Source organism: Mauremys mutica, chromosome 17, assembly GCF_020497125.1.
Source record: "Mauremys mutica isolate MM-2020 ecotype Southern chromosome 17, ASM2049712v1, whole genome shotgun sequence".
Classification (NCBI taxonomy): Eukaryota; Metazoa; Chordata; order Testudines; family Geoemydidae; genus Mauremys; species Mauremys mutica.
Genome location: NC_059088.1, coordinates 5,935,348 through 5,948,575, shown reverse-complemented (window position 1 = coordinate 5,948,575; position 13,228 = coordinate 5,935,348). Strand labels below are relative to the sequence as shown.

At 62.8% G+C, this 13,228-nt stretch overlaps 1 protein-coding gene across 1 annotated transcript; it reads left to right on the top strand.

Annotated features, from left to right (window-relative positions):
* The first annotated feature begins 1,784 nt into the window (after positions 1-1,784).
* LOC123351606 (interferon-inducible GTPase 5-like) lies at positions 1,785-5,850 on the top strand. Its single transcript, XM_044991070.1, has 2 exons — positions 1,785-1,858; positions 2,818-5,850. Exon 2 carries the CDS (start codon positions 2,832-2,834, stop codon positions 4,056-4,058), a length of 1,227 nt encoding a protein of 408 aa, XP_044847005.1. The 5' UTR covers positions 1,785-1,858; positions 2,818-2,831; the 3' UTR covers positions 4,059-5,850.
* The last annotated feature ends 7,378 nt before the right edge of the window (positions 5,851-13,228 follow it).

Below are 13,228 nucleotides of genomic sequence, written 5' to 3'. Positions count from 1 at the left end.
TTTCCCCAGCTGACCTATCAGACCGGCCTGTCACGGAGGTCACAGGTTCCGGGTCTCCCAGTCCCTCGCAGTGGCCAGAGCAGCTGTCAGCCCCCCCCCCCCCCCGCCCCAGGAGCTGCGGCAGAAGCGGAGCAGTGGCTAGTGGTCAGCCCCGGGGCCGGAGCAGTGGCTAGTGGTCAGCCCCTGGGGCCGGAGCAGTGGCTAGTGGTCAGCCCCTGGGGCCGGAGCAGTGGCCGGTGCTCAAGGCCCCGGTAGTCGCCCCCGCCCCCGCTGGGTATCTTTATTAACACTCAGGGGCAAGTCACAGGCTTCCGGGAATTTTTCTTTCTTGCCCGCGACCCGTCCGTGACTTGTACTGAAAATACCCGGGACAAAATCTTACCCGCAGTCCCGTGGGACGGGGACGGGCGCCCGGCTGCACTGCGGGGCCATTCCATCCCCTGCATCCCCCCTCCGCCAAACCTGCTCCCCTGGCAAAGCCGGGCGCCGGGCTGGTCGCCCCGGGACTCGCGGACTGAATGTTGGACACTTGCTCGAGGAGCTCCCCAGGGACGGAGGTCGGGCTGGGCTAGACTCCAGCGCTGCCCGGCTCCATGGGGGCACCATGTCAGCCCCTCCCCAGCCACGGACCCCCCCCAGCTAGGGAACCCCCCAGGGAACCCCCCCAGCCACGGAACCCCCAGGAACCCCCCCAGCCACAGAACCCCCCCGGGAACCCCCCTCCCCAGCAGGGACCCCCAGGAACCCCCCCAGCCACAGAACCCCCCCAGCCAGGGACCCCCCACGGACCCCCGCTCCCCAACAGGGACCCCCCCGTTCCCTCCACGCCCCCCCCAGGCTCTGTGAGCAGGGCAGTGGCTGGCTCAGCAGGGCCCAGGGGCCGGGCTCACGGCTCCTCCCCCACAGCCAATCAGGGAGGCCGCTGGAAGAGCTCGGCCAATGGGGTGGGAGCTCTCGGCCAATGGGGTGGGAGCTGCCTCCTCTCCAGCCCCGCCCTGCTGGGTCTGTCACATCCTCCTGGCACCCTCCTCCTCATCCCCACCCCCCCGGTAACCATGGCAACCCGGGAGGCCTGGGATGGGGGAGAGAGCGGCCCCCCCCCAGCTCAGCTGGTGCCCCTCACTCCTGACCTGCAGCCCCCAGCTCCCCCCAGCTCAGCCGGTGCCCCTCACTCCCGACCCGCAGCCCCTGCTAGCCGAGCCTTGCCCCCCCCGCAGCCCTGCTGGTGCCCCTCACTCCCGACCCGCAGCCCCTGCCAGCCCAGCCCCTGGCTCTGTCCCCCCTGTGCCCCCACAAGGGCTGGGCTAGCAGAGGCTGCGGGTCGGGAGTGAGGGGCACCAGCAGGGCTGGGCTGGCAGGGGCTGCGGGTCGGGAGTGAGGGGCACCGGCAGGGCTGGCAGGGGCTGCGGGTCGGGAGTGAGGGGCACCGGCAGGGCTGGGCTGGCAGGGGCTGCGGGTCGGGAGTGAGGGGCACCGGCAGGGCTGGGCTGGGAGGGGCTGTGGGTCGGGAGTGAGGGGCACCGGCAGGGCTGGAGGGGCTGTGGGTCGGGAGTGAGGGGCACCGGCAGGGCTGGGCTGGCAGGGGCTGCGGGTCGGGAGTGAGGGGCACCGGCAGGGCTGGCAGGGGCTGCGGGTCGGGAGTGAGGGGCACCGGCAGGGCTGCGGGGGAGGAGCCCTGGTGCGGTGCCAGCCTGGCTGCTGGCCCGGTGCTGACGTGCAGGCGGCTGCTCTTAGTCCAGCCCTGGGCTCCTCCCCCGGCCGCCTGCCTGGGCCTTTCGGTTTCCGTTTCCCCCCCACCCGCTTCCCGGGATTGGAGCAAAACCGCCCAGCAGCTCCCTGGAGCCTCCGGAGAAATGCTGTGAGTGGGGAGCCCGGACTCCTGGGTTCTCTCCCCGGCCCTGGGAGGGGAGTGGGGCCTGGTGGTTAGAGCAGGAAGGGGCAGGGAGCCCGGACTCCTGGGTTCTCTCCCCAGCCCTGGGAGGGGAGTGGGGCCTAGTGGTTAGAGCAGGGGGGGGCTGGGAGCCAGGACTCCTGGGTTCTCTCCCCGGCCCTGGGAGGGGAGGGGAGTGGGGTTTAGTGGTTAGAGCAGGAAGGGGCAGGGAGCCAGGACTCCTGGGTTCTCCCCCCGGCCCTGGGAGGGGAGTGGGGTTTAGTGGTTAGAGCAGGAAGGGGCAGGGAGCCCGGACTCCTGGGTTCTCCCCCCGGCCCTGGGAGGGGAGTGGGGTTTAGTGGTTAGAGCAGGAAGGGGGCGGGGAGCCCGGACTCCTGGGTTCTCCCCCCAGCCCTGGGAGGGGAGTGGGGTTTAGTAGTTAGAGCAGGAAGGGGGCGGGGAGCCCGGACTCCTGGGTTCTCCCCCCAGCCCTGGGAGGGGAGTGGGGTTTAGTAGTTAGAGCAGGAAGGGGTCGGGGAGCCCGGACTCCTGGGTTCTCGCCCTGGCTCTGGGAGGGGAGTGGGGCCTAGTGGTTAGCGCGGGGGGGGCTGGGAGCCAGGACTCCTGGGTTCTCTCCCCGGCCCTGGGAGGGGAGTGGGGTTTAGTAGTTAGAGCAGGAAGGGGGCGGGGAGCCCGGACTCCTGGGTTCTCCCCCCAGCCCTGGGAGGGGAGTGGGGTTTAGTGGTTAGAGCGGGGGGGGGGCTGGGAGCCAGGACTCCTGGGTTCTCTCCCCGGCCCTGGGAGGGGAGTGGGGTTTAGTAGTTAGAGCAGGAAGGGGCGGGGAGCCAGGACTCCTGGGTTCTCCCCCCGGCCCTGGGAGGGGAGTTGAGTCTAGTGGGAACCTGGGCCGAAGGGCGAAGAAACCTCAATCCTGCCCCTTTTCCAAGCCAGCTCCTCCGCCATGCAGAGCCTGGAGCTGCGGGAGCAGGACCTGACCGAGATGGGCTCCCTGATCCAATCCCGGGTGGTGCTGGAAGTTTCCACCCAGGTCCAAACCCTGCTGGATTCGCTGGACTCTGCCCCCCTGGACATCGCCGTGACGGGCGAATCCGGCGCTGGCAAATCCACCTTGGTCAACGCCCTCCGTGGCCTGAGCGACTCGGACCCCCGCGCCGCCCCCACCGGCGTGGTGGAGACCACGGCTGAGCCCACGCCCTACCCCCACCCCGGCCTCCCCAGCGTCCGGCTCTGGGATCTCCCCGGCACCGGCACCCCCAGCTTCCGGGCCGAGCGGTACCTGGAGCAGGTGGGGTTGATGCGCTTCGATTTCTTCCTCCTGGTGGCTTCGGAGCGGTTCCGGGAGAGCCACGCCCAGCTGGCCCAGGCCCTGGCCGCCGCGGGCAGGCGCTTCTACTTCATCCGCACCAAGGTGGATCAGGACCTGCGGGCGTCCCGCCGGCGCCGGCCGGGCCGCTCCCAGGAGGGCCAGGTGCTGGCCGAGATCCGCGCGGACTGCGCCCGCCAGCTGGAGAAGGAAGGCGCAGCCGCCCCGCGGGTTTTCCTGCTCTCCGCCTTCCAGCTGCATCGCTTCGACTTCCCGCGGCTGCAGGCCACGCTGGCGGAGGAGCTGGCCGGGCACAAGCGCCACGCGCTGCTCCTGGCGCTGCCGGCCCTGACGGCCGAGGCCGTGGGGCGCCGGAAGGAGACGCTGCGGCGCCACGTCTGGAAGAAGGCCCTGCTGGCCTCCCTGGTCTCGGCGCTGCCGGGGCTCCCGCTGCAGCTCAACGTGCCCATGCTGGTGGAGACGCTGGGCTCCTACCGCCGCAGCTTCGGCCTGGACGAGGAGTCCCTGGGGGCGCTGGCCCGGGCGGGCGCCGGCTCCCCGCAGTGGCTGCGGGCCCAGGTGCGCTCGGCGCTGGCCCGGGAGCTGTCCCCGGCGGCCGTGCGGGACGTGCTGAGCCAGGCCGCCCTCTGTGGGCAGGCGGCCGCCCGCCTGGCCCGCGCCCGCCTGCCGCTGCTGGAGAACCTGGTGGCCGGCGGCATCTCCTTCGTGGCCGCCTACTTCCTGCTGCAGGGCGCCCTGGAGGACTTCGCCGGGGACGCCCAGCGGGTGCTGGAGGCCGCCTACAGGACGGAGGAGGAGGGGGGGCCTTGTGACCCCCCTGATCCCGGGTTCCTCTATGACTGAGGGAGGGGCCCTGCTGGGTGAGGGGGGCTGCTGGCGGCTTCGTGCCCCCCCCAGCCCTCTCCCACTTCTGTCCCTCTCCCCCTCTCTACTTCCACCTCTGTCCCTTCACCCGGCCTTCCGGGGCTCCCTTAACAGAGCAATAACCCCCCCCCCATCCCAGCTCCATGGTGGGGCCAGGGCTGGGAGGACGCCACAGCTCCCTGGAGAGCGAGGTGCATTGTGGGTGGCCTGGGAGGGACGTGCGACCATGGTTGGACCTCAGCAGAGCGTTGAGGGAGGAGGTGCCCAGGAGGGGAGCGGGGTGGCCTGCGGGGCAGGATGATGGCTGGTGGTCTCCTGCACTGACGGGACGGGCACCGTGTGCTCCCCGTGGGGGCCGTGTCCCCTTCCAGCTGTGGGGTGGGATTGTGCAAACCAAGGTCTATGCATCAAATGTAGGTCATCAGAGCCACGTTGCTGCGGGGGCGGGAAGGACCCGCTGTGGCTAGGCCGACATAACCCTGGTGTAGACACCGCTAGGGTGATGGAAGGAACCTTCCGTTGACGCAGCTACCGTCACTTGGGGAGGTTACGTTCCTATGGCGATGGCCAACCTCTTCCATCGCTGTCGGGCGCGTCTACGCTACAGAGTTAGGCCGGCATCGCCACGGCGACCTAGCTACGCCCCTAACATCCCGTAGGGTAGCCGCGGCCCAGGGCGTAGGAGACTGCAGGAGGCAGAGGTTGGGGGCGACTTTCCCAGCGGAGCAGCCTTCTGTCGGAAAACAGCCTCTTGTCATTGGAACAGTGTGTGAGAAACGGCCACAAAATTGTGCGTTGGGGAAAAAAATATCAAGGAAAAAAATTTCATTTTGCTACGAGCGTTTGGATGTCTGGGTTCAAAATTTGTCTTCTGGTTGGTCGTTTTCAATTTTTAACAAATTTGTAGATGGTCAAAATTGGAAGGAAACGGTTTGGTTTGATCAGTTTTATTTTCTTGGATTTTTTTCTGTTTTGTTGGTTGGTTTTGATTTAAAAAAAGTCAACGTTGGAAAGAAACATTTTGATTTTATTTGATTTTATTTCATTGTATTTGTTTACATTTACAAAAGTCAATATTGGAAGGAAACATTTCATTTATGTTGGATTTTTTTTTAAATCAATATCAGAGGGAAGCATTGTATTGGATTTTATTGCATATTTTATTTTATTATATTAACTTTTAAAGTTTGTAAAAGTCAAAACCAAAAGGAAACATTTTGTGTTTATTTTATTGGATTTTATCAAGTTTTATTTTATTCGAATTGATTATATTGGAGTTTATTTGATCAGACCTTTTAAAAAATGTTACTGAACAGAAATGTTCCAATCAACCCCAGACCGCACTAGTTTTTCCCAACAATTTTGTTCATGGGGAAATTATAGAATTTATTTTTGGTTTTCATCCTGATTCGGAACAAAACCAAATTTCAAAATATCCAAATTTCCCATGGAGCAGAAATTCTGACTTTGGAGCTGTTCTGACGAGGCGCTAATCTTGGCCACAGGGTTTGGCTTGAGAGATGCTGGATGGAGACGATACACAAAGGCTGCGTCCTTCTCCCTGGGCTGAGAATCAGGCTCCTCTTTCAGTATCCAGGGTGTGGCTCGAATTGCGACCTCAAATCCAGATGTCAGAGGCCAAGTTCGGAGCCATAATACAGGTAACCTCTTGATCTCTCACTTGTTACATTAACTGGACAGTGGTAACAAAATAGCTCCTTATTTTTGTAAAGCAAAGGATGTTTATTAAATAAAACCTCTATTTTTCTCAGATGTTTATTGAAGCATCTGTTTTTCTCAGACGCTGGCCACTGCGCCACCGAGCATCCAGAATGGCTGGAGCGCAAAATGGTCTGAAAAATATCAAAACTGGCCGATTTTCCAACAGGTAAGGCAGAAAATTCAAAGCGAATCCAAGGGAATACTTTTCAGTGCGCGATTGGCCTGTGGAACTCACCACCACGTGATTTGGAAGGTTCTGGAGCAGCCTCCCTGTAGGACGGGTGTGTGACAAACAACCTACTTGGTTTTAAGATAGAGCTCGATACATTTATGAGTGGGGTTGTGTGACAGGGTGGCCTGCGGTGATGAGGGGCTGGGACTGGTGGTGGTCCAGGGGTCCCTTCCAGTGCTATGTCTTGTGTTCCTAATCTCATGCTTCAGGGCATCTGCCTTTTGGGATCAGGAAGGAAATCTCCCCCCCACGTATTCCAGGTTGAGGTTTTTCCCCTCCTGCCTCTGCAGCATCAGAGATCGGCCACAGCAGGAGATGGGACACAGGATGGGGTGGCCTGGTGCTCTGAGCTGAACCGATCCAGCGAATCCTGCCCATGCTCAGGGCTAGCGGATCTCCAGACCTGGGCTCGGGAGGGAATTCCCCCCGGGTCAGTTTGGCAGAGACCCTGGGCAGGAGGAGTTCCCCATCCTCTGCAGCGTGGGCTGTGGCCCATCAGCCTCACGCATCGGTGACACCTTGGTCCCTCCTGTTCTCTGCCTGTGGCGCACAAGAGGTTAATCTCCGGCTGCCGTACTGGAGTCTAATCCAGGTTGCCGGGCCCAGGAGTGGGGTAGCTGGCTCTGGGGGGCTGTGCTCTGCGGGAGGTCAGGCTAGCTGATTGAATGCGACTCTGAAGCTCTGACCTCCACCGGGTAACAAGGACACCGGAGCGAGACCAGCTCACGCTGCACCGTTCTGGGCTGGGCTCAGGGAGCTCTCGGGGTCCCTCCCAGCCCTGCGTTTCGATGGATCGAGTCGCCTCCTCGCTGGGTAATAGAAATCACAGAAACGTGGGGCCGGAAGGGACCTCGAGAGGTCCCCGCGTCCAGCCCCCGGCGCTGAGGCAGGCCCGAGTCAACCGAAACCAGCCCTGGTTGGGGTTTGTCCAGCCTGGTCTTCAAAGCCTCCAGCGATGGGACCCCACAGCCACGCTTGGGAGCCGAGTCCTGCCCTGGGAGGTAGAGAGTTTTCCCTAATCTCCAACCTCCGTCTCCCTTGCTGCGGGTTGTGCCTGTTGCGTCTTGTCCTGTCTTCATTGCACATGGAGAATAATGGATCCCCGGCCTCTTTAGACCGGCCCTTACCATATGTGCAGCCTCTCTCGTTTGTCCCCATCTCTCCTAAAGCGCAGTGCCCAGAATGGACCCAGTTCTCCAGCTGGGGCCGCGCCAGGGCCGGACAATGAGCTCCCGTGTCCGACCTACGACACGCCCGTTACTACACCCCATTGCGGGATCAGCCTTGTTCGCAGCTGCATCGCCCGGTTGGCTCTCGTTCAACGTGTGATCCGCTCTAATCGATGGAGCTCCGTAAGCCTCTCCCAGGCAGGTTCTCCAGACCTCGGCTCATCCTGGCTGCTCTTCTCTGAACCCTTTTCAATAGCTCAGGGCTTGCCGGGGTCACGGGGGTCAGGTCTCAGTGACCCGGGAGGCCCAGTCCTACGTCCTAAGATCCGTGTCAGCCAGAAGTTCTGGGCTTGGTGAAGGAAGAACGAGGTGGGACTTTCCGACCTGAGCTGGACGGTCCCGTGTGGCCGTATCCAGTGGTGCCGCGCGGAAAGCGAACGGCCTCCCCTGACTTCTGCTCCGGCCCAGAGGGAGGGGGATACATCGGAGAAGGTTCAGCGAAGAGCCACGAGAATGACTCCCGGGGGGTGGGGATCATAGGCCAGGGCAGGCTAAGCCTCCCCTTACCCACGCTGTGGCCCCGCCCACGGTCCCCTTCTCCCCCGAAGGTGGCGGGGGCTCAGCTCTGGCCGGCGACTTGGAGCTCGGTGCTCAGCTGGCTGGTGGCTCGGGCCGGCCGGCGGCCAGGGGCGGGTTGGGCCGGCCCGGGGGTCGGGCTGGTGCTTGGGGCTGCTGGGCTGGTGCTTGGGCCAGGGCTCGGGGTGGTTTGGCTGGGGCTCCTCTGGCCACGGGGGGTGGGTGGGGGTGGGGCTCTGGCAGGTGGGGGAGGGCAGCAGGGGCAGGGCCAGGGGGCCGGCCTCCCCAAAAGGAGGGTCCATGTGCCACCCACGCCTAGATCTGCTCTGGGAATGACTGTGGGGCAGGTCTCTGGCCTGTGCTATCAGCCGAGACGAGCACCATGGCCAGTCGAGTTACCACCCGGAGCGCAGAGCTCCCAAGCCCGGGGACGTCCCTCTGGAAAGGAGCGAACCAGCCGTCAGTCGAGGGCTGCCAACACCCGGTCGAAGCGGGACCCTGGCGGCTCCCGTCAGCACTGCTGACCGAGCTGTTAAAAGTCCGGCCGGCAGCGCTGTGGAGCTCCCAGGCTCCCTTCCTGGCTCCACGCAGCTCCTGGAAGTGGCTGGTATGTCCCTGCGGCCCTTAGGTGCAGGGGCGGCCACAGGGGCTCCACGTGCTGCCCCCGTCCCAAGCGCCGGCTCTGCAGCTCCCATTGGCTGGGAACCGCAGCCAATGGGAGCTGCCGGGGAGGCGCTTCCGGGCGAGGGCAGCATGCAGAGCCGCCTGGCCGCACCTCTGCCTTGGAGCCAGAGGACAAGTTGCTGCTTCTGGGAACCACCTGAGGTAAGCGCCAACTGGAGCCTGCATCCCGAGCCCCCTCCCGCACCCCAACCCCCTGCCCCAGCCCTGAGCCCCCTTCCACATCATGAACCCCTCATTTCTGGCCCCACCCCAGAGCTCGTACCCCCTCCCACACACCCCTGCCGCAGCCCAGAGCCCCCTCCCACACTCTGAACCCCTCAGCCCCAGCCTGGCGCCTCCTCCTTCACCCCAAACCCCTCCGCCCCAGCCCGGTGAAAATGAGCTAGTGAGAGAGGGAGGGGGGGAATGGAGTGAGCCGGGGGCGGGGCCTCGGGGAGGGGGCGGGGCCAGGGTGTTGGGGTCTCTGCTATTAGGAAGTTGGCAAGGCTAATGAAACCAGTCGGGGTTACGGTGTCGGAGGCCCAGCAGAGGGCGCTGTCTGCGCTCCTGGCTGTGGTGCAGGCCCGTGCACCAGCCTGTCACCAGAGGGCCCCGTGGCACCACTGAGCAGCTGGGGACGGGTCACAGATCCCCAGGCGGGTTTCACAAACCGGCGTGAGGCTAAAATTCCTCCCTGGGCAACTGTATTTCACCCCCCTCCCTGCATTTCCACTGGCCCCTTGCTGAGCTTCGGCTGCCTGGCTTGGAAGCAGGGGATGCCCGGTGATCACCACGTCCCGGCACGATGGTGCGTCGGCCGGAGAGCCGTCCTCAGTCACCTCCCCGGCCGCGCCGGGGGTTAAACGGCTTCTCCCAAGCTAGCGAGGCTCTGCCGGATTTACAGGCCTCAATCCGCAGGTCCTCTAGGCCAGGTCAGTGTCGCCTGCACGGGGGGCCGCAGGACTCCTGGGTTCTCTGCCACAGGCGGGCTGGATCAAGCTCAGGCAGGTCACGTCCCCTGTCTGGGCCTCAGTCTCCCCATCTGGAATATGGGGTGTGTAAGGTGCTCTGAGTCAAAATACGACATAAGAGCCGGATGATATAACACGGACCCCCCACTTCAAGATACAGACCCCCACTTTGAGGCCTCTGAATCCGGCAAAAGTGACGTACCCGTCGGTCCTTAAAGCAATTGAGGATCAGACTCATAGACCCGCAGGCCGGAAGGGACCACTCTGGCCATCCAGTCTGAGCTGCTGTGTAACCAGGCCAGAGAACTTCAGCCAGGGACTCCTTCCGCGAGCCCCAGGAACTGGGGGGCCGAACAAATCTGCTACAGGCTGGGCCTCTTGTTTAGCTGAGGGTGGTTTTTATGCTGATCAAGAGAGTTCTGGGTCGTCTTCAACTCCCACGGGCACTGCATTTCCGCTGTAGCCGCTAGACCCCACTTCCCTCCCCAAACTGGGAATAGCACCCAGGAGTCCTGGCTCCCAGCACCCCCCCGACCTCATTCCCATCTGAGGACTGGGCAGAGAACCCAGGAGTCCTGGCTCCCAGCCCCCCCTGCTTTAACCCACTGGACCCCACTCCTCTCCCAAAGCCAGGAATAGAACCCAGGAGTCCTGGCCCCTAGTGGCAGAAATGCCCCAGTTTTCCTGAAGAGCAGAACTGCCCCCACCCACGCCCTGCTGGTACCTGCGGAAAAGGACAGGAAACCAGGGGACTGAACTTTGGACTCCTGAAAACTGCACAAATATTGATCCTTCACCAGAATGGGAACCTCCCTGGAGACAATGGAATTTAAAACAATAGGAACCAGCCACGAGAAGCCATAAAAGTTAAATAGTAAAAGCTGAAGCCACCGTACCAGGCCAAGGGCCTCCCGCGCCCAGGAAAGACGCCCCACAAGGCCAGGGGGTCTGTGCTGCCTTCCTCTGTCTTGGCAGTCGCAGCGGTGGGACCTTTGCTTTCCCCTGGAGGACGCCTTGGAGGTCTCGGAGATGTAGCTTGTCACCGAGCAAAGAGAGTCAGTGGGGCCAGACCCCTCAGCTGGGGTCAGTCGGCCATTGATCTGTTAGAGTGAACGGACTTTCTGGTACAATAAAGCCCAGTCTCCAGTTTTACTGCTTGACTGGGAATATTCCCGGCCACGGAATTCGTCTCCGCTTTGCGTGACGGGCACGAGGGCCCGTGGTCCGGTGAGGAACGAGTGACGAGCGGACACCAGCTTTTTAGCCTACAGAATGCAGCATTGTCGGGCTGGAAGGGACCCAGAGAGGTCCTCACGTCCAGCCCCCAGCTCTGAGGCAGGACCGAGCCAACCAAGACCAGCCCTGATGGGGATTTGTCCAACCTGGTCTTAAAACCCTCCCACGATGGGGAGCCCACAACCCCCCTCGGAAGCCTGTTCTAGAGCTGGACTCCCCTGAGGGTTATCCCTAAAATCGAACCCAAATCTCCCTCGCAGAAAACAAAATGATTCCTTTGTCTCTCCCCCTCGGGAGAACAATGGATCCCTGTCCTCGTTAGAACAGCCCCAAACATCTGATGACCGATTAGGTCGCTCCTCCGCTGTCTTCTCTCCACACTAACCAGGCTCAGTGTTTTAAACCTTTCCTCACGGGTCGGGTTTTCTAAACCTTTCATCCCTTTTGTTTCTCTTCTCGGGACTCATCCCAGTTTGCCCACCTCTCTCCCAAAGCGCGGGGCCCAAGCTGGACACGGGACACCGGGGTGGGACAATTCCCTCCCGTGCCTAACATCCGACCTGCTGGGTAATCCGCCCCGGAAGGACAACGGCCTGGTTTGCAGCCGCGTCACGCTGCTGGTGCCGGTACCGTTCGGGATCTGCCGTCGTCCCTAGACGGCGGTACCGCGGCCCGGCCGGTTATGGCCCGGGATGGCTTGTCCCTGGCCCTGCTTGGAATAATCAGACTTTCACACCAATTTCTAAAGGTGAATTCACGTCGGGAGAGGGGGTTCCTGCATGGTGCGTGAGCGGCCAGAGGCCACGGTGACGGGCATTTCAGAGAGGACCAAGTTCTCTGTTACCGCCCATCCCACCGCCAGCCTCCTGGCACGGCAGGCGTGACAGGGGAAGGGAGTGGGAGCAGGTGGGGAAACTGAGTCTCCTTCTCACACCAACAGCCCAACCGTGCCATGAGCGGAGTTCCCATCAGCCCTCGCTGCAGGGGACCCCGGGAGCGAACGCAGCTCTCGCCCCGCTGCATCTTCCTGCTGCCGGAGTCAGTGCCTGCCGGGCGCGTGACCCCTCGTAAACGCAGGGGCTAGAAATCATTAACCGGCCCGCAGAGCCGACGGTGCCAAAGGCACGCGATGAGCTGTGGGCGGAGCCCAGCCACCCGGGAGCTGCTGGAAAATATGACAGGCCCTGCCTGGGAAGGGCTGGGAGATGATTTCCTACGTGCGCTTCGTGCCAGTCGTCCGTCCGTCTGTCCCCCAGACCTCCCATCTGTCTGTCTGTGTCTATCTACCCATTCATCTCTGTGACATCCATTTATCCCTCCCTCCCCACACACCCATCCATCCGTCCACCCCGCCCTCTATCCATCCGTCCCCTGACACCCCCCATCCATCCATCCCCAACACCCACAATCATCCAACCATCCATCCCCCCCATCCCCCGACACCCCAGCCAGCCAGCCGAGAGACAAGCGACATGGGGTATTGCATCTTTTACTGGACCAGCTTCTGTTGGTGGAAGGGCCCAGCTCCCGTGTGTCACAGACTCTGCCTCGTGTCTGTGAGAGCTCGAAAGCTTGTCCTGCCCATCAGCACAAGCTAGTTCCTCCTCCTCGCCTCTCATACCCTGCGACCAGCATCGCTACAGCACGGCAAACAACACTGGAAGACTGACTGTCCGTCCGTCCGTCCATCCCCATACACCCCCCCATCCATCCCCGTACACCCCCCCTCTATCCATCCCCATACACCCCCTCTATCCAGCCATCCGTCCATCCCCATACACCCCCCTCTATCCATCCCCATACACCCCCCTCTATCCAGCCATCCGTCCATCCCCATACACCCCCTCTATCCAGCCATCCGTCCATCCCCGTACACCCCCCTCTGTCTAGCCATCCATCCATCCCCGTACACCCCCCTCTATCCATCCATCCCCATACACCCCCTCTATCCAGCCATCCATCCCCATACACCCCCTCTATCCAGCCATCCATCCCCATACACCCCCCTCTATCCATCCATCCATCCCCATACACGCCCCTCTATCCATCCCCATACACCCCCCCCTCCGTCCAGCCATCCATCCCCGTACACCCCCTCTATCCGTCCCCACAACCCCCCTCTATCCGTCCCCACACCCCACCTTTATCCATCCATCCATCCATCCCCCTACACCCCCCTCTATCCGTCCATCCATCCCCGTACACCCCCCCTCTATCCATCCCCGTACACCCCCCTCTATCCATCCAGCCATCCCCGTACACCCCCCTCTATCCGTCCCCACACCCCCCCCTCTATCCGTCCCCACCTCCCCCCTCTATCCAGCCATCCATCCATCCCCCTACACCCCCCTCTATCCATCCGTCCCTCCCTCCCCACGCACGTGATCTCTGCTCAGCCGTTCTGCGTGCTGGGCCTGGCGTAGGGGAGCCTCCACCCCCCTGCCCCGCCCAGGGTCGGCAGGACAGAGGCGAACAGGCCCAGCCGTGGGGCTGCTCGCGGAGCCAGGCGGTGCCGAGATGCCAGGGCGGCTCACGCCCAGGGCCATGCAAATCCGGAGCCGCATGCAAAGGAGCGGGCGT

What these genes read in the sequence shown, in the direction of transcription:
- LOC123351606 (XM_044991070.1), top strand. Translation starts at nt 2,832, where the DNA reads ATGCAGAGCCTGGAGCTGCGGGAGCAGGACCTGACCGAGATGGGCTCC.